Source organism: Anopheles bellator, chromosome 2, assembly GCF_943735745.2.
Source record: "Anopheles bellator chromosome 2, idAnoBellAS_SP24_06.2, whole genome shotgun sequence".
NCBI lineage: Eukaryota > Metazoa > Arthropoda > Insecta > Diptera > Culicidae > Anopheles > Anopheles bellator.
This window is the reverse complement of record NC_071286.1, coordinates 57,824,672-57,849,925: the sequence shown is the minus strand read 5'-3', so window position 1 is coordinate 57,849,925 and position 25,254 is coordinate 57,824,672. Positions and strand designations below refer to the sequence as shown.

General features: G+C 45.7%; 5 protein-coding genes across 8 annotated transcripts in view; 3 read left to right on the top strand and 2 right to left on the bottom strand.

The window, feature by feature from the left end:
• The first annotated feature begins 133 nt into the window (after nt 1-133).
• On the top strand, nt 134-10,797 carry LOC131209161 (tyrosine-protein phosphatase non-receptor type 14). The gene is made up of 9 exons (XM_058202160.1): nt 134-218; nt 5,558-6,504; nt 6,550-8,140; nt 8,189-8,763; nt 8,845-9,063; nt 9,187-9,363; nt 9,461-9,620; nt 9,685-9,848; nt 9,914-10,797. Exons 1-9 carry the CDS (start codon nt 134-136, stop codon nt 10,040-10,042), a joined length of 4,047 nt encoding a protein of 1,348 aa, XP_058058143.1. The 3' UTR covers nt 10,043-10,797.
• A 559-nt stretch (nt 10,798-11,356) lies between these two features.
• LOC131209417 (5-demethoxyubiquinone hydroxylase, mitochondrial) lies at nt 11,357-12,367 on the bottom strand. The gene is made up of 3 exons (XM_058202483.1): nt 12,272-12,367; nt 11,983-12,209; nt 11,357-11,897 (listed from the first exon to the last, which is right to left on the bottom strand). The coding sequence occupies exons 2-3, from the start codon at nt 12,125-12,127 to the stop codon at nt 11,467-11,469; spliced, it is 576 nt and encodes a 191-aa protein (XP_058058466.1). The 5' UTR covers nt 12,128-12,209; nt 12,272-12,367; the 3' UTR covers nt 11,357-11,466.
• A 100-nt stretch (nt 12,368-12,467) lies between these two features.
• Nucleotides 12,468-13,548, top strand: LOC131210276 (pterin-4-alpha-carbinolamine dehydratase-like). Its single transcript, XM_058203501.1, has 3 exons — nt 12,468-12,527; nt 12,853-12,979; nt 13,100-13,548. Exons 1-3 carry the CDS (start codon nt 12,499-12,501, stop codon nt 13,388-13,390), a joined length of 447 nt encoding a protein of 148 aa, XP_058059484.1. The 5' UTR covers nt 12,468-12,498; the 3' UTR covers nt 13,391-13,548.
• A 140-nt stretch (nt 13,549-13,688) lies between these two features.
• Nucleotides 13,689-15,253, top strand: LOC131211872 (uncharacterized). The gene has a single exon (XM_058205531.1). It carries the CDS (start codon nt 14,228-14,230, stop codon nt 15,128-15,130), a length of 903 nt encoding a protein of 300 aa, XP_058061514.1. The 5' UTR covers nt 13,689-14,227; the 3' UTR covers nt 15,131-15,253.
• A 1,553-nt stretch (nt 15,254-16,806) lies between these two features.
• Nucleotides 16,807-25,254, bottom strand: part of LOC131211871 (polypeptide N-acetylgalactosaminyltransferase 5) — a 74,364-nt gene continuing 65,916 nt past the window's right edge. For 3 of the 4 annotated variants that reach the window (XM_058205528.1, XM_058205530.1, XM_058205526.1), the window contains 4 exons: nt 23,569-23,749; nt 19,632-19,771; nt 19,333-19,566; nt 16,807-19,067 (listed from right to left, as the gene is read on the bottom strand). In XM_058205528.1, the coding sequence (XP_058061511.1) occupies nt 18,891-19,067; nt 19,333-19,566; nt 19,632-19,771; nt 23,569-23,749 (732 nt within the window). In that variant the 3' untranslated portion in view covers nt 16,807-18,890. Of the gene's footprint in view, nt 19,068-19,332; nt 19,567-19,631; nt 19,772-23,568; nt 23,750-25,009; nt 25,191-25,254 lie in introns of all 4 variants that reach the window. The other variant, XM_058205527.1, reaches the window with a different exon arrangement.

The window sequence follows — 25,254 nt, the reverse complement described above, 5'->3', positions numbered from 1 at the left end:
ACCCTTTCGAATGGAGTAAAAACATAAGAACAAAGGCGTAGCGTTTTAACGAGTTTTTTTTCTAAAGATCTAACGCTATCGAGGAGACATCCAAAACTTTCCGAAGTTTTGGTCTCCCAATCGCACACTCAAAATGCCGTTTAAGCTGAAGCTGAAAAAATCCCGCCACTACAATGTTATGTCCAAGAGCCTGTTTGTCATATCGGTCGATCATCTGGGTGAGTAGTTTCCGGCCACCTGGCCGGTGCCGGCCTATTGTATTACTAACCAGTGAATGAATCAGGTGGAACCAACCGGGGGAGAAATAGCTCTTGAGCGCCACCGTGGGAGAAGGAAGTACGGAACGTTTGCTTTACGCGCTTACGCATTCTGTTGAATTAGTAACATTTTCTCAAGTCAATTTTATCTTTTTCTTGGAACACACTATAGTTTATAGACGCACACGTAACGTGGGTGAATCACTAGAAAATAACTGTGCTTTATTTAAGACGAATAGTCACCCGCTTCGATGGTGATCATCCAAACATTTTATAGAATGTATTCAGAGTATCATGAATAATTCCTTAATTACTAAAAGGTTTTTCGCTTATTATTTAAATGCACAACATTTTTTATATTGCAATGTTGCTACGCCTTAAGTCATATTAACTCTGTTTCAGTAAAGTTAGATGTCCAGTGACCAAGTCTACTGTTGAACCCTAAAACCCGTTTGGCTCATAAACAGATACGTTGGACGGGGGGCGATGATGGGTTGACTGTTTACACACGAATCGTTTCCGGTCCGTGTGGCACGCATCCGATCCAAACGGCGAACCCCGTAAAAACCGGACGTTTGATGACGGTACAGCCAGAATAAAACCTTAAAAAGAACATTCCACGAGGCGACGCGTTCAATGACAAAGGTGGGCCACGATGAGCATGGCTCGTCCACCATCCCTCTCTTCGTCTGAAAAGGTAACAGGCATAATTGAGGGAACTGAGGGGCATTCAGGTGCCGGTGCCGGTGATGCAACCTGCAATGTCAACCAGGCGCAATTAAACCCCTTCCGCAATCGAATCGATCGGGGCCAGTATATACAGTGATCTCTCTATTGCCTCTACCGACAGTTGCTAATTTTTGCACGATTCGATTCGGCAGTTTCGCGGCTCTCATAAAAACAGGTAGATAAAAAGAAGGTAACTAATGCTTTGGCGCATTCTGTCTAAAATTGCCAAACCTGTCACACAACCTGTTTCCTTGTTTTTTTTTATTGTCATGTCTTCACCCGTTGGCAATCCTCTGGACGAGCGGACGGAGCGGATAGTGAGCACACGAATTCCGAACCGATCAGTACGATCGCCGATTTCATAGTCCGTGAGGATCGTCTACCGTCATCGTGTGCATTTCAATGCGCGGGCCGTGCGAAAATGGAGTGCTGATCGGTTCGAAAAAAGGTGCCTCATCGGCGTGGCCGTTGCTGCCGCGCATTACACCGCCCGAGTGTGGGTCGGACGGTAGAGTAACCGTTATGTTTTCATGCGTTTTGCCCCTTTTTGGCTTTCATGTTGCACAGGGTGGGAGGGCCTATGGGCCGAAAACACGTTAGCAGCATACTTTCTGCATGCTGGGGAACCGTATCGTACATCATCGGTCTTGCTAATAATTCCATTTAGTGTTCATTCACCTCGAGCGGAATATGCAGAACTTGTGTCCATTTTTTCGCCCGCTCTTGCTAATGAACATCTGCTGCGCCCGGTGGTTAGATGCTAGGCCTGTGTTTACATGTTTTTCGGCTGATACGTTTGCATCCATGATCTTTTATAATTCTCATAAAACCGTTCACGCACAGACATTAAATTTGGTATAAACATTTTGAGCACCACTTATCAGATGTTATCTTGGAAAAACACCTTCGTCCCAGTGCCGCCGCGTGATGCGCAATGTTTCGACAATCCGATCGCGCAACTCCTTTATGGCCCTTGGCCCCTGGCGGGCACGTCGGAATGGGAAGAATATGGTACAGCGCTATGTGCCAATATTTACATCCATCTCGGATGATATCTGCGTGGAATGTGCCTATCTGGGGCGTCAGACGACGACACTTCTTAGGCCGCTATCACGGATACATTCAGCAGCAGCAGTGGGCGGATAAGAATGTGGGGTGATAGGATGTTTTTCTTTTTCTTTTTTTTTGCTATCGATAACACACTGTAAACAGACTCTTAATTAGCCAAACGCGCGTAAGACAGATTAAATTCCTAGGGAGGCGAAAAACCTATTGACCTTTCATCGCTTTTTGTTTGCTTTATTCATATACTGTTCGTGGCATTCAGTTTCCGACTGTTATTTAACCACTAGTATTAAAATATCCATTGTTTTTTGGTTTCCTACGTTCGAATCGAGGCGATCGAGCATACCTAATGTCTACCGCCTTCCCGCGTGCCGCTTCGTTTACAAAATAGGTAAAACCTCGTCAAACTGTTTGAGTTGAAGCCTGGCGTATAAACAACTCCAATAGCTCCACCACCTACGCCGGCGTAGCCAGACTTTTTAACCTTGCCCCCCGCCGGCCCCGGTTCCACTTGCGCGGTGTCGCAAACATCTTCAGCATCACCCACCAATTGCTGCCAGGGGCACAGTTTGTTGGTGGCAGAGCTGATAAGGCGCACTAACCTAGCTTCGTTCACCTTTGGTGTGTCGCGCAACGACGCCTCCAAAGCGCACCGCGTGTCCGCGTGGTGCAATTGCTTGGAATGCGTGACGACAACCGCGCGTAAGACACGAGGAACCGCGCGAGGCGCGAGGGTGGCGCGGCCACCAACACTCGCGACGACTGAGTCTGCCGCTGTTGCTGTGGTAATGTGGCGACGGGCTTATAGTCCTGCTGTCCCCTGAGTCACGGATACCTTCCAGGTACTGTGCCCGCCATAATAAAGTTCCCGAAATGGACGGCATCGAGCGCTTAGTTTGATAAGTGCGTGTAATGATTGAAGGCACACTAATTAGTTGTATTTTTTTAGGAAAAATTACACCACTCTTTGAACACTGGGGAATAAGGTTTAAAATGAGTTGTTCATCCAGAACATCCAGACATCTTTCAGAAGCTGAAATTTGGTGGATAATGAAGGTTGTTTCGAGAAATGATTTAAATTGTTTGCAAAAGACCCCTTATTAAACCCGATTTTTATGTCGTGTTTGTAACCACTACACCCGTAAAGCATGTTGTGGCCGAAGGAACTTATCGTGCCGGGTTACAATCAACAACGGCGCACCAAGCTGTCGCCCACCACATGTGAATGTGATTGACTGCGGCAATGAATGGGGCTTCTCCTGTTGTGCGGGGGCTTCATGAATGTGCGTAGTGATTAGTTAGTCAAGTCCCTCCCCGGATACCGGACCCCGAGCGTCGGATATTTTTGGCTTTTCTTCCTTCCGTGCCGCGGCCATCTTGTTCGTGGGCGAAAGCTCTTTCGGTGCCTTTTTAGCGGCCCGGTATTGTTGGTGATCATCATCTCCGTCTTGGTCGAAAATTCTCACGCGCCGGAATTTAGACGAGATCGAAATGCCGGGTGGTCGTCGCCTTAGCCGAACCATGCCGAAAGGGGTCTGACGAGGTCGCGACGAATTATTCTCGCGATCACAAGTTGCAAAGCTGCCCGTCGATGCGATTCCGATGATGTCATTGGCAATAATCGACCGTCTCGATCCTAGCGAGGTGTAATACCGATCACACCGGGGAGGGTGACTGTAAAACCCGTAGCAAGAAAAAAGGTGGCCAGTTGCACGACGCAGGCTGCCTACGCCAGTGAACTCTACAGTGCGCAGTGGTGCAGGGTAGTGTGTCCGGTGTGCCGATGATGATCGTGAAACAACGATCGATCTGTCAACGATCATGGCTGAGTTAACTGTAACGATTTTGAGTAAGTTTCGGACATACAAAGACGGAATGGTTTTTATCCCACTAAGGCTGCGACAATTGATGTTTTTAGATGTTATAGCTAATATAATTTAAAGCTAAACTGTTTACATTTTCTCTCGAGCCTCGTTTTACAACACCCGCCGATGTAAGGGATACGTTCCCGGCCACCGACAGCGAAACCTAAGGTGGTGAAACACACGGCAAAGGAGAAGATTAGTCAAATTTACAGCCTACCCTACGGTTTGTGTATTTTCCCCGTGTTTGTATTTGTGCACAACAGCCAACCGTGGAATGCGACGATAAGAGCGGCGCAAGGTGGCCAATTTCTTGCCAATGCTTTGTTTTCAAGTGTTTGTGTGATTTTAAGCTTGATTGATGAAAAATGAGCGATAAAACAGAAAAAGGGGTGAACCATGCAATGCTCACAATTGTAGCTAACATAAACAAACAATTGCCAAAAGAATTGCAAGCGAATTTACGGTACAATACAAACCAGAGACCTGCAGTCACTTGTGTGTGACAAACAAATGACTCAAGCTGGAGAAGTAAAGAGTTCCAATGAGCATCATTTTTCTATTACACAACATCGCGTGTCAGGCTTTTGGGATGAGTGTGCAAAATAGACACCGGAAACTGACGGTGCATCCAGGTCTCCAGTTTCACCGACCACAGTTCCGTGATCCGCAAAGACCCCCCTCCGATAAGACGATTAGGAAGTGGCCCGTTTTGATCGCAAACCTTACGTTGCTTTGCCTTTAACCCCCAGGTTCGAAGCCCACCACGCACACGTACGTCGTGATTAACCCATAATGCTTTGATTAGCGTTGTGCACTCGGCAATTTGCAGTCCCATATCGCCGTTGCCGTCGTCGTCGTCGTCGTCGTTTGTGTCCTTGACTGGGGCTGTCCCCTTGCCTGGCGTCCCCAGCACCTCCACCAGGAACTCTCGATTCGTCACTGGGCCGCGCGGAATGCCATTGTCACGTAGCCGTAGCGGACGACAGTCAATTGCCGGCGGCTAATTTAACATACTTGGGACGAGCCAAGCCGATAGACGCGCTCGGGCTTTCGGGTTTTGTGAAACCATTGTGTGTTTTTATTTCGGTTGATTTCCGTGCACTCTGCCCTTCAAGTCGGTTTTGTAACAATCGGAAGGTTACACCACGAACGGGTATCCCTGAAAATATCAACATTTAATGCGTTCCCTTAGGCACGTTTTTCGAATTAAATTTCTCACTTTGTACGAATCTTGTGCGCACGCAAGATAAAAGAAGCGAACAATATTGCCCTGGGAAATAGCGGATTAGGGAACTACGTCACTTTTAATTGCCACTATCAGGGAGTTGCAACGGCCATATCCATCAACTCTCTTGGATCTGTCGGTGGTCAATGCACAATGAATCGAACGCGAAATTGTTGACGCGCGTTGAAAGTCGATCCACTCACCGGTCCCCGGTTTTATCGCGCTTCGGTCGACATCAGACATCGATTCGAGGCCACGGACAGATAAGAAGGCGTTTACCGATTGCACACACGAATGCACAAAAGATATGGCCGTGATTGCATTTGCACTGGCAAATTGGGAGCTTCCCTGGAATTTGCTCGCCTATCGGTTCCGATCTTACTAACCATATTTCTCACTCTCACTCTCGATTTTAGATTCTTCAACGAAGATCGACTGTACGCTCAGCTCGGAAAGCACGGGCCAAGAGTGCTTGGAGAATGTGTGCCAGCGGATATCAATCCAGCAGCCGGAGTTCTTCGGTCTCCGGTACGTGGTGAAGGGAACGAACGACGAGTTACGATGGGTGGACCTTGAGCGGCCTCTGAGCCGCCAGCTGGAGAAGTATTCCGCCAACTCGAAGGTGCTCCATCTGCGCGTGATGTACTACGTGCTTTCGGGGGTCAGTTTGCTGAAAGATGAGGGCACTCGCAACTACTACTTCCTGCAACTCAAGCACGACGTTGTGGAGGGCCGCATCAGTTGCGATCCCCGGCAGGCCGTTATTCTGGCGAACTACAGCCGTCAGGCGGAGTACGGTAACCACCAGGATCGTCACACGGTCGACTACTTGAAGACGTTGCTGGCGTTCCCGCAAGAAATGGTGCAAGCGAATCTGCTCGAGGCCCTGACGGAGCAGGTCATACAGCAGGCACACGAGTTGCACAACTGTCCGCAGGGCGATGCGGAGGAATCGTACATCTCCGCCTGCCAGCAGTTGGATGGGTACGGTCAGGAGACGTTCATGGCGAAAAACGAGAGTGGCGTCGAGGTGACGCTGGGAATCTCAGTGTCGGGTATAATCGTGGCAAGCGAGGAAAACCGATTCTACCCGTGGCGTGACATTACGAACGTTGTCAACCACAAGCGGGTGTTTAACATCGAGTGCACCGTGGCACGGGAAAGTTCCGGCTTCACGGTAGCGGACGTGGCCACCGGTCGTTACATCTGGAAGCTGTGCGCACTGCAGCATCGATTCTTCGTTACGTACGAACAAAACCAAGCCCAGGCAAGCCAGATGAACCTGAATTTGTTTCAGAACATGGGCGACAACCTGAACGACAGCCGGGACGATCTGCTACACGAGCCGCAGTACCACGCCGCGGCGCAACTGAATCCCTCTCCAGGAGCAACGCAGGCGCAACAACAGGCCGCGACCGCAGTGTATCAGAGTGGTTCCGGCGGGTGGCCCTCGCATGCGTCCTCCATGTGGAACGGTGCACCCTCGGGCACCACAATCATCGAAACGCAACCGGGAGGCGGCAGCGGATTAATGTCGTCGAGCAGTACATCGATCGCACACGGAGTCGGCGGCAGCATTGGCAACCTGAATGCGAACCCCGGCAGTATGATGCAGACATCGCGCACATCGCTGCAAGCTTCGGCGCTCGACATTAACCTTAATTCAGGGTACGCGAACCAGATGGGTTCCGCTACCTGGGGGCTGCCTATTAATCCAGCTGGAGGTTCGAATACCTCGCTGATCAATCGGGCCCAAAGCTCGTCGTGCCTTGATCTGAGCAACAACAATTTAACACCCGACCGGGAGCGTCTCAAAGCTCTGCTACCGACTTATCGACCCGCTCCGGACTACGAAACGGCCATCCAGCAAAAGTATCGCTCGAGCAGTAACGATGTGCGGCTTCTAAATGGCAGTCTTCTGCATCTTTCCGCTTCGCAAATGCCTATATCGGATCCCACCGGACACCCGCAACAGACAGGCCACCATCAACTCGACTACAGCGTGAGCGGCAGCCAGCCGGATGTTTCTTACTATGGCCAACATCTGCAACAGCAGCAACAGCAACCGTACCCGGATGTTACCCATCATACCACGGCCCACCACGTCATCGGTCCGCACTATTCGGATGCGTCCGATTACGGGCTGACGCATCGCTTCAAAATGATGCGCCTCGTGAAGCCTCCCCCACCGTATCCGGCCAATCGGCTCAGCTCCACTTCGACGCCAGATCTTGCTTCCCATCGTGCGCTTCTGGGGCTGCGCAGTGCACAGGTGTCCGGTTCCAGTCCGGATCTTGTCTCGTCCCGACCGCTCCTAAATCATCTACACCACGCAGCACCACCCCATCAGCTGATGCACCTTTCGCATAGTGGCCACATGTGGCACCCAGGAATGGGCGGAACCGGACCGCACCAGCTGCACCACTCCCAAACCATGCTTCCGCACGGAACGTACGAGAATCTGAATTTTATCGAAACGAATTCGAATCCTCCAGGTCCTGGCGGGGGACATCTGTCGTCCGGTAGTCAACCAACCGGCAAGGTTTTCTACTACGTCCCGGGCGGTGTGGAGCATCTTCTGCTGAGCAACAGTGCCAGTGGTTCGGGAGGCGAAAGTCAGAGCCCGTACCATGCAGCTTCCAGCGCACCACCGGTACCCATCGCCAACGGCCACATTGGCCTAGCGTCGAAGGTGCACCTGAATCGTTCCTCCCAGCAGATCAACGGTTCGATTGAACCTATCTACGAAAATGTGCCACTTCCTTGGATGAGTGAAACTGCGGAGCCGATCAGCGCTCCAATATCGGTTCGCAGTCGTACCTCGAGCGTACCACGTGGACCACGGCCGATCCCCACCCCACCACAACCACAGACGCCCAGTGGTACGAACGCGCCAACTTCCACGGCGCCTGTTGCGGCTGCGATGGCTGCGGAAGGCAACAGGCAACCCTCACCGGGGGCCCTGCAAAGTATGCTACAGGCGAAGATAAACGAAGGAGGCACTCAAAGCGTTGCGATGACGACAACAGCAGCGTCCGGGGTGGCAGCACCACCTACCGTGATTAACCGATCACTTTCATCGAACAACGTACTCGACTCGTCACAATACTCAAGCTACACGCTCAACGAAACGGCCCAAAGTGGTTCGGTCGGGATTTCGGGACGAATAAACGGAGGCCACAATGATTCCGGCATCAGCTCGATAACAGCCGGCTCGACGAATTTGGGAGGCAGTGGCGGTAGCAGAACCAGTATCACCACCACCAACACCGTTGGTGCAAACAGTGCCAGCACCAGCAGCCGTAATGTAACGCTGGCTGCCAACGCCTCGTCGGTGTCGGCATCTTCGTCGGTGAAGGAAACCAAGCGGAGGCGCCTCTGGGAGATTTTGGGCGGTGGAAGATCGAAGCACTCGGCCGACAAACAAAAGAGTGCCACGCTGGGCCGTGAGAAGGATCGCAAGAAGAAGGGTTCGATGGAGGTCGCTACCAACAGCAGTACGGCAAGTGCTTCGTCGGGCGACGGGTCGAGTGAGAGTGGCGGTGGACAGCTCAGGCATCGGTGGTCTACGGGACTGCCGCGACTGCAGCCACTTCCGGCGAACATTAGCAAGGAGAAGTTGGTACGAAACAATATTCTTGTGGTCGAAGCCGGTGAACATTTCAAATTTCTTATGCTTGCCTTTTCCTTCTCTTCAAAACAGTGTTCGCTGCTCGAATCCAAGCTGGCCGAACCGCAACTGTTCTGTGAGTTTGAACGGATTCCAAAGCGCAGCGATAGTGCAACCTACACCTGCGCGCTGGCGGAAGAGAACAAGAACAAGAACTCCAATCCGACCTTTCTGCCGTACGACAATAATCGGGTGCGCCTGACGCCAATGCGCGACAATCGGGTGGGCTACGTGAATGCTTCACACATAACCGTAAGTAGACGATCGAGATCACCGATTTATATGGCGCGTGATTGCTTACCGTTGACTTAGGTGGATCAGTTTAAGCCATGAATTGAGATGCTCAAATAGTTTTGTCCTTTTGTTTATCTGCAGAGCACGGTTGGCAACAAGCAACGATTCTACATCGTGGCCGAAAGCCCGCACGATAAGGTGACGACACACATTTTTTGGCAATGCGTTTGGGAGGCGGACGTCTATCTGCTGGTACAACTATCCAAAGAGCTTATTTATATACCGCAAACCAGTGAGCGCTGCCTCGAGTATGGACAGGTATAGGATAAAGCGATGAAAACCACCGAGCAAAATCGAGCGACAAAAATTATATTTCCTGCTTTGTTCTGTACCCTTTCTTGTGCCGCACAAACAGTATCAAGTGTGGCGAGAATTTTCACAGGAAACCGATCGCTGTACGACGAGCAAACTGAGAGTATACCACACCCAGAGCCGGCGCTATCGATCGGTTTGGCACCTATCCTACACTGAGTGGGCCGATCAAAACTGTCCCGCCGATGTTGGACATTTTTTGGGTAAGGATCTTCCAGCTGCAATCACTTTTTGCGAAATCCGCAATTGACACTCGTGTTTCCGTAGGCTTTCTCGAGGAACTCAACTCGGTACGACTGGCGTCGAACGGTGAGGTACCGCCATCGCACAACACCAATCCACCAGTGTTGATTCATTGTAATGAAGGTGGTGGTCGTACGGGTGTTACACTGGTAGCCGATCTTTTACTCTACACACTCGATCATAATCAGGTTGGTGGCTTGCTCCCATTTCAATTGTTTATGTTCGCTTCTCACAAACAATCGTTCTTTTACAGGACATCGACATTCCTCGTCTGATCGGACAGATACGTCAGCAGCGGGACAACATCATACCATCGCTCGCACAGTACAAGTTCATTCACGCCCTTCTCATTCACTATCTGAAGCAAAACCGACTGATCTGATGATTGGACAGTCGGGAATGGAATGCTCGCCTCTGTCGGTTGCTTAGGGTTTGCGTACCCGTATGCCGTTATTTCATAGACTAATCGTTACTGAATCTGTCCTCGAACGTGCCTTACCTTGTATTACCTCGTGCGAAAAAATATGTGTGAAAAAAAAACCAATCCGAAATGCGAGCAAGCAATATTCGCATTTTGGCTAATTTTAGTATTAGCTGCAAGAAAATGAGGAATTCAGCAGTATTGTACTGCGATTAAACGTGAAAGTAGAAAGTAGTTAATTGCTGTTGTGGGCCACTGTTGAGAACTAGAAAAAAGATTTTGGATACGTTGGATTTTTAATGTTTTGTTCCAGCGAACTTGTTCCACATAAACATAAGCAGCCTGATCAATTTTACTAACAATCCCACCCAGATGCGTTTAGGGTACAAAAGTGAAGTAACGCTGTAACTGGACGAAAGCCTCCAAAGATGAAGTAGTAAAAAATATGTAAACGAACGATTGGTAGCGAAAACAAAACAGTATCGAAACTCGTAACACTTTAGATAGGTTTGAGAAAGGTAATTAAACAATGAACGAAGCTTAAGATTGGTACAACGTATTAGTGCGTGGCGTACGGCTAAGACGGTGCGATTGTGTGTAACGAGAAAGTATTTTTTCTTCCGATAGGCTAAACGGGCGTTTTCTAGCATTTACGATTATTTATGTATATTTTATCGTGACTACTACTTTTGACTATTGTGTATTCTGTAAGGGACAAAAAATTGACTAAAAGAATAAACTGCATCATTTGAAGACGAAACATTGGTTTTTCTTTCACTTCAGACAAGAGAAAATTCAATTATGACGTTAAATTTAACCGTTTAATGCATAAGTTTAAACTTATGTAGAGACATTACTTCATATTTACTAAGACAAGAGTGTCTTGGATCGAAGTCGCATGTTCGTTTGTCCTCCAGCACTCCCCCCTAGTCCGTAGCAGATAGTCCGGGTGGGACAGGCGAACGCAGTCAAGAGGCTGCCGGCAATGTCAAACAGGGACACTCCCTTGCCTCACGTCTACTTTGAAGAGGTCGCTGGCGATCGCGATCAGCAGCACCGGAATCGTTTCCGGCGTTTTCAGCTCGTCGGGGCCGAAGCGCGTCAGCTAGCGTGATTCCGGTGCAGATCCGCTGGTATATTCTTCTCTGGCTGCACAGGCACTTGCCCTGCGTGATGATGTCCTACAAGGGGAGCACTAGCTGGTTCTAGCCAATCGATTAGGAATAGAAACGAACCCGCATAATTACGCAGGAATGATACACCATGCTGTGTTTAGGTACTTTTGCATAGTTATTTTACTTCTTTAGTTCACATTTTTAGGCAAAAACTAAGCGCAGCAACAAGCGGGCGAATTTTCGCTATACAATGACCGAATTCCCGTCACTTTAGACACGTTCCGCTATTTTTATCGCCGTTCGACAGCCAAATTTAATAACTTCGGTTAGGGCTTCATAGAATGGTGCCTGCTTTGCACCGTGCTCCAACCCCGTGTCGTGGTGCTCTTGCTCCTCATCCCGGAACCGTTGTATCGTCTGCAACAGCTCGCGATCGGTGAAATGCGGATCGTCCATCAGCCGGCGCAGCTGATCGTTGTAGTGCTCAACAATAACCGACTCGACCGCCACTGTACATGCCATTGCCGCTTTTTCGCCAAGCAGAGCCGTTCCGGCTCCTAATGCAAAGCCGGCCACATTCCAGAAGGGTAACAGTGCGGTCGGACGGGCGCGGTATTTTATTATCAAACGATCGAACTCTTCCTTGTGCACTTTCTCTTGCTCCCACATGTGCTGAATGGTTTTTCCCACCTTAGTATGACCTACGGTTAAGCAAAAGATACAAGGTTAGTTTAGCAGAAAGCGGAATTAATTGAGCTGGTGTTAAAGTTGGACTGCGAGGCTTACCAAGAACTGCCATCTGTCCACGGTAAATTTGATTTGCTCCCAACTCGCCGGCATGATCGACCCTCAAAACGCTATCAATCAGCTTCGAACAACGTTGAGCGCTAAAATGCTGGCTGGTGTGAACTCTCCTAACGATTTGCAACATGTTGGGTACGTTATTGTTTTATTACGATTTGCAAATTATGTAAGAAAATGCTGTTGCAACTAATCAAGCAAATATTTTTGACCTTGAATTATAGGAAAATGTTTTATAAAACCGAAAAACTCTTCACTCTTTGACAGTTTTTACCCAAGTTGCTTCCAAACTATCCGAAAGTCGCGGGGCGTCGGATTGTTTCTATTATAGTTTTGCACTACATAAAAAACCAAAATAAACAATGAATTTATTTAGTGTGACATTTGAGATCCTGCGTTAGGCGTTACGCCATGAGCGTTACCTGTAAACAACTGTGGCACTAATCAGCTGTTTTCTGTCAAATTGTGTAGTGAAAAACAAACCGCTAACAAGTGGAAATTATGCTGCGGCCAGCACTCCAAGGACCAGTGTATGTAATTACGGCTAGACCAACCCGGCCAAAGGCCCGATCTGGAGGGATTCAAAATATATGACTGAGTAGCATCAAGTGCCGCTGCATTGATGCGATTGCTTTCTTGTTCTTGTATGTTTGTTTTCAGTTTTTTGCTAAAATTTTGAGATGTTCAGTTGTTTGCTTCTTCTGCAAATGCTGCATCATGTTTTCGTCTTTTTCACTGAACTCATGAGAGAAAACACTCTACTTCACCCTCTCTCTAACTTTCGCTTGTGGAGATAACGAGTTGCTCCGGCTTGAAGTTATTGGTTCGTCACAATTCGTCTTTCTATTTCATTAGTCTTGCTACACTGCAAAGAGCCAGACAATTTGAGGAACGATCAACGATCTTTCGATCCTGTTGTACGAATCTCATAACCAGTCATCTTAGATCGTTCGGAACTACGCGGGCTGTTAGCAGAAAAATGGTGAGCAGTGATGATGCCATGGATGCAACTAAGAGGGCAGCAACTAGAGCTGAATTTCAGGACGTTATTATCACTTAACTCTTTCTCTTTCCGTTGGCTGTTCGAATGAAACCGGCACAGATTCCGCCACTAAACGAGGAAGAGCGAAAAAAACTGCTGCAGCCACTATTCGCCAACGGGTGGACCATGGTCGACGGTCGTGATGCAATCAAGAAAAAGTTCGAATTCAAAAACTTCAACCAAGCTTTCGCTTTCATGACCGGGGTGGCGTTAAAGGCAGAGAAAATGGATCATCACCCGGAATGGTTTAATGTTTACAACAAGGTAGACGTGACGCTCGCGACTCACGATTGTAACGGATTGAGTACGCGGGACGTAGAGTTGGCTACGTTCATGGACAAGAAAGTTTAATTACGGAAAGTCTACAGCGCATTCGATCTTTTTACGTTTACGTTAGATTCAATAATCATTTATTTCATTTAACGAAAAGCATTTGTGTAGTTTCTTGTTCATTTCAGTTTTTATGACTTGAAAAAATATGCTTTTTTCAATTTTGCCAGGCAAACTTACATATGATCACACTGATAAGAGAAATTAGCCGACGGCTATGTACACGCTGATTTTGATCATTGCCGTGTGATCGGTTGATCTTCCGCATCTGGAGAAAGGCAGTGTTGCTGTGTGAAACAAAGCTCAGACAAAAGGTTACTTTTATTGTCGATCGTTCTCTAACTTGAAATCTAAGGATCTTAAGATGGGATCAAGTATCTTGAAAATCACTGCTTTTACATCAAATTGCCATTCCTTTTATCAATGCGATTCCCACAATGAACGTTTACGATCGTTCTATAAATCTCATCGTACAATACCGATGTCTTTTGTTGAGTTATTTTTCTCCTGAGAGACGTAGGGTTCGTATTCATAACGAGTTGAGTGATTAAAAATGCGAAAAAAGTATTAAACACTGCAACCCATCGTCAGTTACGCAGGACTCACGCAAACAAGCACACAAAACGAATCTCGCGAAGAATCTTTACTATTGAAAGGTTGGCTCATACAATTGTTCGTCCGCTGCATCATATTATGAGAGAAGTCTTATCAATCCTGCTGGTATTTCCCTGCGGGATCAATACTTCAGTTATCAGTTTAAGGCACTAGTCATTCAGTGTAGTGACCAGACGTGACTGGCTTGGTATATTTTTACTCAGTAGTAACCGTTCGATCGGTCATAGAATCCTTTCACGAACCATGTGCATTTTTCGAAATACCGGAACTTCCTTCGCAATTGGACTTTTAGTGTTTGCGTTAGTGGCAACACTACCGCAAGAGAGCCACTCTCAGCGCAGTCAACCGGGTGTGCGGAAGTGTACGATGGCAGCGGATGAGGTGGACTCCTTAGTCAACCTGCTGGAGGATATGGAGCTTGACCCAACGTCAGAGGAATCAGAAGAGTCGGAATCCGAGGAAACGGCGGTACTTCCGGCATCGAATCCAACCTGCACGGCGCAATTGGCACGTATGCGTAATTCCGTACGCCGACTGCAGGAAAGCTACCAGCGACTAAAGTTCCACATTAACGATAATGTTTGGGAGTATCGGACACGGAAAAATAGCTATGAACAGCAAAAGCGAGATTTGACGCAGAAACTTGAACAGCTAGCCGGGCAAGTGAGTGCTCAGAATCGTTCTGCGTTAAGTGTTCTACGTCGTAAAATAAAGAACGCTGAGCAGCAACTGGCGAGTAGCGTGAAGGAGCTTGAGAAGCAACGGCAGGAAAACGAAAACTTGCTGATCTCGCTGGTGGCGGATAAAATCACTGCTGGTAAACTACCGGAAGCGCACAACAAGTTGGAGCAACTTGTAATTTACAGCAACGAACCATACCCGGCGATCGTACAGAAGGTTTTCCAGGGGAACCCGCATCAAGCTGCCGAGCTGTTGATTGAGTTTCTGAAACGAGTCGATTTTCAGTACCGTCCGATCGGTGGCTACGAGGCACTGGTGGATACGATGATCGATCGGCAGACACTCCGTGGAAGAAACGCAATCGAACTATTGAAACACATCCAAAGCCTTGTCCTGGCCCGTCTAGGTCAGCAACATGAGCGGGCCGTGGCCCTTCTGAAGAAGTTCCGTATGAATGCATCCTAAAAAATAAACAGCTATCCACCGATCGCTAGTTTTGTTTCGAATTCTTTGTCAATAGTCGAAATAAAGTGCTCGGATTGCTCCCAAGGATAATCCGAGAGCGGTAACAACTTTTTCTTTTTCGTATGCGTTGCTTTATAAAAAATCATTTCATCCAACGTGCCTCCCTTTCACAACGATGAGAACAACTCTCAGCCTGTTTTTTCTCAGGTTTTACAGGATTTACAGGTTTCGCTTCTGTTCTGCACATTAGTCGCTATCCGCGATTCATTCACTATTAGGTTTTTGTTGAAATAAACATGGAATAGCAAATACGCAAAATAAAGAATATAGCTTTGTTTTTTTAACACTCCCGTCCAAGGAACGATTATCCTTTTCCAGCAACATTTTAAGCAAACAATATCCTACTTTGCCTCCTATCGCAGATTTTATTTGTGCTGAGTAACGATTTTCCCCTGATAATTTCTCTCCATCGGCCTGGGGCAAAATTGATTGATTCAGTTCTATATTAGATGGATTTTAAATAGTTACGCTGACAACGTTCGACTTCGTTTGCTCCCTCCAACCTGGACCCACTACTTATAACAATTCAATCCCATTTCTAGGTAACCAACCAATCCAAACTTTATACAGTAATGGCTATGTGATATGCTGCAATTCGTGTGTCTGTTTTGCGCCGTGTTTGGCGCTGCTGGCTGGATTTTCAGTATATTTTCTCCGGACTCGATCCCTTGCTTGGGGTAAAGTATTAAAAACGCAAAGGAAGCTACACGATGGAGGTGTCTTTGAGGAGGCCGTTTTTCTCTGTCTTATGTTCAAATAAAACGCATGGAGCATTAAGAAGCGATTCACTGAAAGGTGTCGGAAGCCATAGAGCAGTCATTGGTTTCGTTTGATTTATGGAAATCTGAGTTTTCTGGCATACTGGTGGAGCTGGTAGAGACGGACCAACCGAGCAATGGCAACTGCGTACTCATCGTTCGCACCGGTCAGTTTACAATTGATGAGACTGCAAAAATATATTACTTCTACGATTCTGTTGTTTGCTTTAAATGAGGGAATGTATTCGTTCGTTTGTTTTACTAGTCCATGTAGAGGTCGTCTCTTGTGTTTTATATAATACTGAACAAATCGAATTTCTATTGTTTGGTACAAGTAGATTTGGCGAAAATTTGGATAATGTTGTGACTGTATGACAATACCATCGGCGAATGTTTTAAAAGGACGAAAATGCCTCCCCATAAATTGGTTTATCGTAAAAGCAGCTAAACTTAAGGTACGGCTATGTCTAAGGGGAACCATAGTAACAACTCAGTGCCGTCTTCAACACGAGCATTATTGTTGCAGATATAGGAAGCGTCGGATTCAAATATCAATCTATTTATGCTTTCGCACCCAGAAATAATAAAATTTTAGTAAGCATAGGCTTTAAATCAGAGACGCACGAAGATAAACGTAAAGATAAACTAGGTATAATAAATTGCACACCATCACCCTGCAGTATAAAATTTGAGATGCAAGCGTTAAAAAGAAATAATGAAGAATTAAGGAATAAATCCATCCCATCGCTCAACACGTGTACTAAACTTTACGTTCAAGCATTTGATTATCCAAATCACTTCGACTCGGTTGTCCATCGGTAAAACTTTAAGCTAATGCAAAAATCATAAAAAAGCGAGCGAGCGAGCGATCGTATCGCGATAAAATGATATACTTTCTCTGTTCATTATTCTATAATTAACGTATTATTCTATAGCTAATTCCTACGGTCGTTTAAAAGAATGCAACTTAGGAGAACGAAAAAAAACTTTTGTAGATGCGCCCATTCAACGCCATGGTCAGCACAAAAGATTGGTCTATGCATCCTTCCAGTCGACCTTTGGCCCCACGATGGATGCTTTAAGGAAAAGATTAAAAACAATCAATTTTGGAATCTTTCACATTTGACTTTTGAAGGTGGCATTGAGGATAGTTGAGCAGCAGAACTCACTCATGTATGTAATAATAGTAATTTCATTTAACATCATTTCCTTCTGTCCCTTTACCGCCGCTCCGTTAGCGTTAAACAGCGATGACATTGCGGCTTCCATCAGGTTACGCTGAACTTAACGCGAAACTTGTCACGAACTATTTTAACTACACATGTGCGGCCTCACAGAAGCTGTATTTCTGTGTATATACGTTGTTTTCGCACTGTTGCACCTTTGAATATACTTCATTTTTTAAACTTTGTGGACGAGTTACATTTATACATCGTTCTCTTTCTTTGTTTTTGCTTCTGTATGCCACTTTCTTGCACCGTTTCCTAAATGATTTATTTCTAAGCCTACAGTTCAAATCACGGGCACACTTGCAGAATGCATGTTCACGTTAATAGAACATGAAATATACTTTGTCCGATATCATTCATCTTTACTTTCACACGTTTCTTTATCCGACTACAAATAGATGATATCAGTTTCATTCGCTGAAAACGTCGCCTATTCTCTTGCATGTCTTGTATCATTATCTTCTTCGTTCTATCATGTTGTATGTTACTATTTCGACTGATATTTATGTACAATATCGCCTTACGTTAAACTTAACCACACTGCTTTACTTACAACGTTTCGCGATCTGCCGAATTTGATTGCACTTTGCGCTATTTGCCACCGTGTATACAGCGTTTGCGGTGTGTCGGAGGAGTACGACAGTTTTTGTTATAATTCAATTTATAATTTTGTTGCGATGAGCTGGTTTGAATATTCTTCACGTTTCCTGTTTTAATTTACTTTCTAAATGCAAATGGTCCAAGTTGTTTTGTGTTGCGATTCTTACAACATTGCTGCAGAACGTGTTTGTAGGGTACAGGATGTAAGACGGATAATTAAACAGAAAAAAGCGACGTGAAAGTTCGAAAGGAAGAAAAGAAGGAACTATTTCTCACTGAACGAACGGAAGCTACCTACTGATAACACTCAAAAGAGAAGTGTAACGTTCCTAATATTGAATTTTTATTGCGTATTCGCAAAACAAGTTTGTATGATATGCTCAAATTGTTTCATTTAGATTTTAAAAGCATCCAGTAAAAAGAAGCATGAATTAATAACAACAAGAACGTTGCATGTTAACAACAGGAACCCGAATACCAAACGCTATGATTAATGGGGCACGTACTAAAACCGAATACGGGCCGCGTAAAATATGACCTTCAATATCTATGGTACATTGATGCAACATGAAGGGTGGATGGAACATATTTCAAATACGTTTAACCTACCGTTACCTATAACAATGGACGCACACAATCTTTTCAGTTCAACTCATAGTGCGCAGTGTGTAAGCAATGAGCATGGTGTTCCTTGCAGAGGTCTTAACTTATTGTAACATGACGAATGACTGATGTACGCGTAACGTTACTATCGGCCTATTCGATATTCCTTTAGATATGAATGCTTTCTCTTCTGTGGTACCAACGTTCTGCATCAGAAACACTGACGCAATGGCAAGACGACGATCAGATTCATCACCGCAGTTTATCACGATCACGATTATCACGATCCGTCGCATATTCGTCGCCTTCAATCGGCAGTTACTCCCATGCGGATGGGGAGAAGTTTAACAACACCTTGATGGAAAAGCATCCTCAGTACGATCCTCTGGTGTGGGTATCTGCCACCCGATTGTGACCGCTGCTGCTACTACTTCTGTGACGATCGATGGACACTGCTACGGACTCTGGCTGTCCACGAGTGTGTGCAGATCGTGCACCGAGCAGTGCGTCTTATCTGTCCTCACCGATGTGATTGTCGTGGTGGGCTTGCCACTTGAACTTGGACTGCATCAGCCACTGTTGACCGGGAGAGAATGAGTTGCACGGTCGTAACAGAGGCGTCGAAGGATCCTCGTGCGATGGTCGTGTTAAACAGTTTCCACTGTTAACGTGCTTGATAGTCTTTTCCTGCAACAAAAGAGCGAAAATAAAATGTGTATCATATTTCTCTAGCAGAAGGCCTGAACATTGAAAGAGAAGAAAATTGTAGGCCTAGCGAATCAAAAGTAGATTTTTATAATCTTAACTATCAAAGGTGTAAATAAATATGTTTAAAAAGGTAGCACCACTTGTGGAGTCCAACTAGGTTCAGAGTTTCAGTTGCTAGGTGTGCAGTAAACCTAATCCTACATTTGCAAAGCACCTTACCGCGACATAACGGACACTAACTTACCTCTTCATCGTATATCCACTCTTGATTGCCGGCCATACCGTGGCATCGGACCAGGTTCACTGGTCCTAGCGCGTTCGATGCGTCGAGACAGTTATCGTCCGACATAATCTGGTGCCGCTTGGTGTAAGCAAATACCTGATTTCCACCTAGACCATGGCAGTAACTGCTACCAATCTTTTCGTTCGCCTTCCGCCCCATCGTATCAAGACAGTTTTGCGACTCAACGTTCCGAATCTGTCGGAGAAAGTGGGACAGTGACAACAATGCAACCGCACGGCATTTTTAGGCATCATAATTACCTCCCCGAGGAAGTAGTAGTCGAGTGGCATTTGACTTTCGGGGTAAATATTTTCCAGATACCACCGGAAGCTTTTGCATTTTAGCCGGTCTCGAAGCGCCCGTCGTTCACTGACGTCTCCAGCAGAGGCTTTGCGAGCGCCTATTAAATCCGGCACGGGCACGGATTTCGGGTTAAAGTAGTGAAGAGAACATTAAATATTTTGTAAAGTAAAACGGTTTAGTCGGTCAAATGGATGATCTTTATGTTGGATGCAAAATGGTGTGATCATTGATGCAGTGACGATAGATATCGGTATATTACGCATTTTGTATTAAGAGAAGCCATAAACATAGAGAGGATGTACAAAGGATCAGGCGACATAAGACGGGAAGAAGTATAGGAAAGAAGGATTAAGGAAAGAGCAATGGTACTATTATACAAAGCCCGGTTTTTTGTCAATACAATATAAGACAATTAACAAAAGCGTGACGAAATTGAACATGAACTAAAAAAAAGCAATTGGCTATTAAACTGATCATCTTCATTCGTCGGGTGCGCATGTACATCATAAGGTTGTTATAGATTGAGGAAAGGTTTTTCGGTAGTTTTTCCGCAGAATTTGTACATGTTCAGCTTTTCACATGAACACATCAACTAATACCAAACAATTTACAATAATAACTTCATCTTAGTTTTTGTTGTTTAGACCACAGAACTGCTTGTACAGTTCTGATTCGTTGAAGTGGCTATCACAAATTGATGCTATGAAAGTAGTGTTGTTAAAAACAAACACACTAACTATATTTGTACAAAAGCCAGGATTGAATGAATTGATGGAGATTGTATTCATTTTGTAAATTATTCTGCTGAGAGCGCGAAACACATTGAATAAAAAACAAAAAAAGCTTTGAAGATTTTAATGTTTCACATAAAACCATACCAATATACACACATTAAAAAAAAGATACATATTTGAAAATAATAGAATGAGAGCTTAATTTGTGCGTAAAGCTGATTATGTAAACCTTCATACAAACGTTCGGCTAGGTTACGCCACTAATGTGTCTAGAATTTGGATGTCTAGCCTTCAAATTCCCTAACTTTCTATATTCCGTACAATAATTGGCTCGGCCGTGGAGGATTCCAACAGAGTGTTTGTAATCCCCAAGCTGTCGATCGTTTGTAAAGATTTTACCTATCTTGCCATAGCGAAAGAACACCTGAAACCCCATAGAGCTTTACGCAGCAGTAGCTAACAACCTTACACCAAGTTTCGATAAGAAAGGTGAACAAAATGGTACAGTGAATAAATTATTCAAGTTTTGCAGTCCCAACACCTGCCGAGGCTGAATGGGCGATATGCTTCTGTTGCCCCCAATGTCGCCGGTGTCAAGTGGCCCCTCAATCAAACATAATTTTAGTCGAAAATCCAATTACGTCTAAGGACCCCATCGAGCGGTTACTTGCACCGTGAGACCGTTTCCCGTACAAAAGAAAGGTGAATAATCAACACAGAAAATCGGAATCTTAACCCGATAAATAAGAAACGGATTGGTTCTACCGTGAATATCAAGCTAGGCAGGTCTTAGAAGACCTGGATGTGACTAGGCAAAGTTTGTCCCTATACGTCCTAGTACTGGAGGGGGTTCAGTACATGGAGATTGTTTGGTGAGTGGTAGACAAGTTTGCGATGAATCTGATATGAAGCTGTGTATTATAACAAGGTAGACTTTAACAATGTCGACTTTTATGGCTAGACATGTCTTGAATTCTTGAATAACAAATCAAAAATATGAAACACCGTAAAACACCTGGCGCCTCCATTGGACGGTACGATTACAAAAACAACCAGGTGGCTCCATCCAATGTTAACATAACTTGCTTCAAAACAATTGCTAGTGTTATGAAATCAAATTTCGGTCCGTCACGACGAACATCGGAATAGTTCAAAATGGAAGGAAATGGTCCACAGCTATGTTCATTTGGTATTATAACAATTGATCTATTTCGAACCACAGGCTAGATACCGTGCCTGGTGGCAATCACTTTCGGTTGACAGTTTCACTTAATGACATCGTAGGCGCCGGACAATCTGATTGACATATTAATCTGCAACGGGCCCCGTGACGGAATTCATCGTGTCTGGTGATAAAATTTCTGTCACTATGATCGACTGACATCTGTCTCCGTTGCCCGAAATACGAAAGTCCCGCGCTCACAGTACGAGCCGGCCATATCTATGGGCCGGAAAATTACACGAGAAACGAACGGCTCGGAGTAGATTTTCGCTTATTGGTTACCAATTTTTTCCTCCACACAACGATATTTTATATATTCGTTCGCCAAGTGCATTTTCTATTGGTTTTGCATTTAAAAAAAATAGTTTCTAAAAATTATCCGAGAACTGCAGCGTTTATTCGAATCGCAAAAAGATTTTCGCGGGATTTAAGACGTCTGTATTTGCTAATAAAATCATAAAAAGCTCTTTCAAAATGTATGCAACAGAACACTCGGTATACGTAGGGCCGATCAATGTTAAAAAATTGAAGAGCAAAAGATAAAATTAAAGATTGAAGAAGGTAGTCGGAGGGTGAATGTTTCTTATGCCAGGCTCCCTGAGCATATGACTTTCTCGAGGGCTCGCCATAGGCCACTCCATGTTTGGTAGACCAATTTTATTTATTTCTTTTGGCGAAAAGCGACTCTCCAACTCCGGTTCGCGCTGATCGATCCTTTTCACCACCAGGTTTCAACAGCACTACCCACCCAAACTCTATGAACCTGCCATTGGCGGTCCCAAGAGGCTTTCACCAGAAAGCCAACAGAGTGGCACGCCAGGCCGACGTTCACGGACACGTCACACGATCCTACCATGGATGGACTCAATTGAGCTAACGCAGGGCGGAACGATTGTGCCTTCTCCCTGTGCTTGTGTTTGCATGCACACAAAAGAGTCATTCGCATTCGTCCACGGATCCAAACACACATGCGTGTGTAAATATACGTTATCGTTCTCCGTGCACTGCTAGCACTTCACCTCCTCGCGCTATTGTGTTTTGCAGCATTTTTACATCGCGTGAAAGCGCTTCTGCTTCCTCGAGTGCAAAAGTCAATTAGTGCCAGCAGATGCACACAGGGCACTAGAAGGACGCAGACCCAAGCACGGCGAGAGAGAAAGAGAGAGAGTGTTCGCGCTGCTCGGCAAACAAAGTTGTTCCCTCCGAACCGAAAAACCGACCGCGCACTGTTGATGATGCCAGCGCGGCGGCCCCAGGACCCGTTTGCCGACATGTGAGGGGCTAACTTTGCCGCGAATCCTTTACACACCGAAAGTGAGCTTTTTCCGTTCGCCTCCATGTTTCACCATTGGCTCGTTCAAAAGGCCGTTGAGCAAAGAAGTGTTGTTTTAAGCATGCATGCAAAGTGCAACTTGCAGTAACTCAAAGCGCAGGCATGGTGTGAATAAATTTCATTTAACCCCATTAGTGTGCATGTCTCAAGGGCTGGACCCTCTGGATTTTTTCCCATTCTGCATTTAGCGTTTCTTTTTAGCTAGAGATTAAAATATTCAAATTGTTATGAAATTATCATGAGTTTCGTAGACAGTCATGTTGGACATATTCCTTTCATTTAAATTAATGTATGTGTTAAATCTAAACAATTAACCAAGAATGCAAACAATGCAACATTACAACACGCAACACAGAATAACCGGTGCACAACACACTACAGGAAATTTAAAGCTTAAACACTGAACCAAGCCTCTTTGTGCTTGACGGTGCCGAAGAGAGCATATTAACATATTACAAAAATATGAGAAAACATAGGAGAAAACCAGTCAAATGCGTGCGAAAGGAGCCGTGCGCTTGTGGAGGGTGGGTGTGTTTGATTACAGAGAAGCAGAATTTGTGGTTGCATTTTGAGCAGAAATAGAAAATGGTAACGACAAGTGGAACCTGGGTTAATGTTGTAGTAAAATTCGCTCCAGCCATCGAGCCACACCTCGGCCAGCCGGGCATTGTTTTTGTTAACTATCTGTGAGGTGCCGCCGGGGAACGAGTAGGGAGTCGACTTCCGGAAGACGTGCCCCACGCGCGAGCAGGGGGCGATCTCCAGTGTTCCGCCACACATCCAAACCTGCCCGTTCCGTGCACGTAGTACGAGGAGCAATCAGTTTAAGTCATTCGCAGGATACGGCAGGACGATCGTCAACCAAGCCACGTGAAATGATGTGAAATCGATCGATGCCGTCGCAGATCATGTCGCCATCGTCGTTTGGAGTGCGCCCCGATCGTGATAATAAACGTGCCCAACAAGCGTACGTAGCATGGGAGCCAATGATGATGATTGTCGCATTTGATTCGTTTTTTGTTTTCGACGAAGATCGCGCGATGTGTAGAATCCATACGTTCATTGATCCGTGAGGGTTCCGATACGTTGAAATGATTCGTTACGAGGAAGGGGAGCCAATTATTTTGTTATAATATTTGGTTAGTTGTCGATGCCAATCGTTGCCAATCGTTGCCAATCGTTTGTGCAACAAGAAAGTTAAACATCACACACAATACGCCATCCCGTCAGCAATTGGGTTAGAAGGTGAAGCAATAGCGTACCGCAAACACACGCCAACATCGGTACCGAAGAGACGTCGACGAGCAACAGAAGTTGAAAGAGAGAAGAAGAATTATGGTTTAAAACAGTTAAAAGTTACTGGTCTACTTTGGCATTAATTGAACAGCATTTTGTGGTGAATCTGTTTGCTAGTAGATCATATAGTCGACATTCGAATGACGCAGCAAGAGGATTACGAAATCAGTGAGCCATTCCTAGTTAAGCAAACTAACAACACTACTCTTGGGAATTGTTAGCCAAGTACATCGCTAGCTCTATTCAAGCATGTTAGTCAAATCTATCATCATCCAGACGTATATTATTTCCATACGTACAAACGCACGGTAACTTTGCTTTGAGTATAAGTAACATTGGTTTGCCAAATGTGAGCAGAATCATTGTAACCGGTCTCCAGAACAACCTCGAGCAATGGGCCAATGTTGCCGAAGAAGCTTCCGGATTTTTGGTTACCGATGCTAAAGAGCGAACTCTGCTTTTCAGCACGTTTACACGATCTGATACTTTTGTATGCATTTGAACGTTTTCGTTAAATCCGTTAAATGTAGTTCTTTAGCAGCTTGTTTAAAGTTGCATCTTGGGCGGCTTTAAGGAGTGGAGAACAATACAAGCCACCGCTCCTACAGGGGATAGTGTGTTAGGGGAATGAACATTAGCAGCCTAAGGTAGAAAAGGGTACGATTTGTTGGAAAGGAAATCAGTAATCAGTAAAGAGAAAGAGGATGTGTTAAAATGCAGGCAAAACAGAACTAGAAATAATCGTCAAACCTGGGCTCATCTGATAGTAAAATTCTTTCCACTCGTCTAGCCACACTTCGGCCACGCGGGCCGCATTTTTCAGCACAATGTTTGCCACCCCACCAGGGAAGGTGTACGGAGACTTATCACGGAACACGTGCCCCACGTGCGAGCAGGGCGCAATCTCTAGGATGCCACCACATTGCCATATCTGGGAGAGTAAATCGTACACATTAGTGAAGGCCACTGATTTCTTCGTGAACTGGAACACGGGA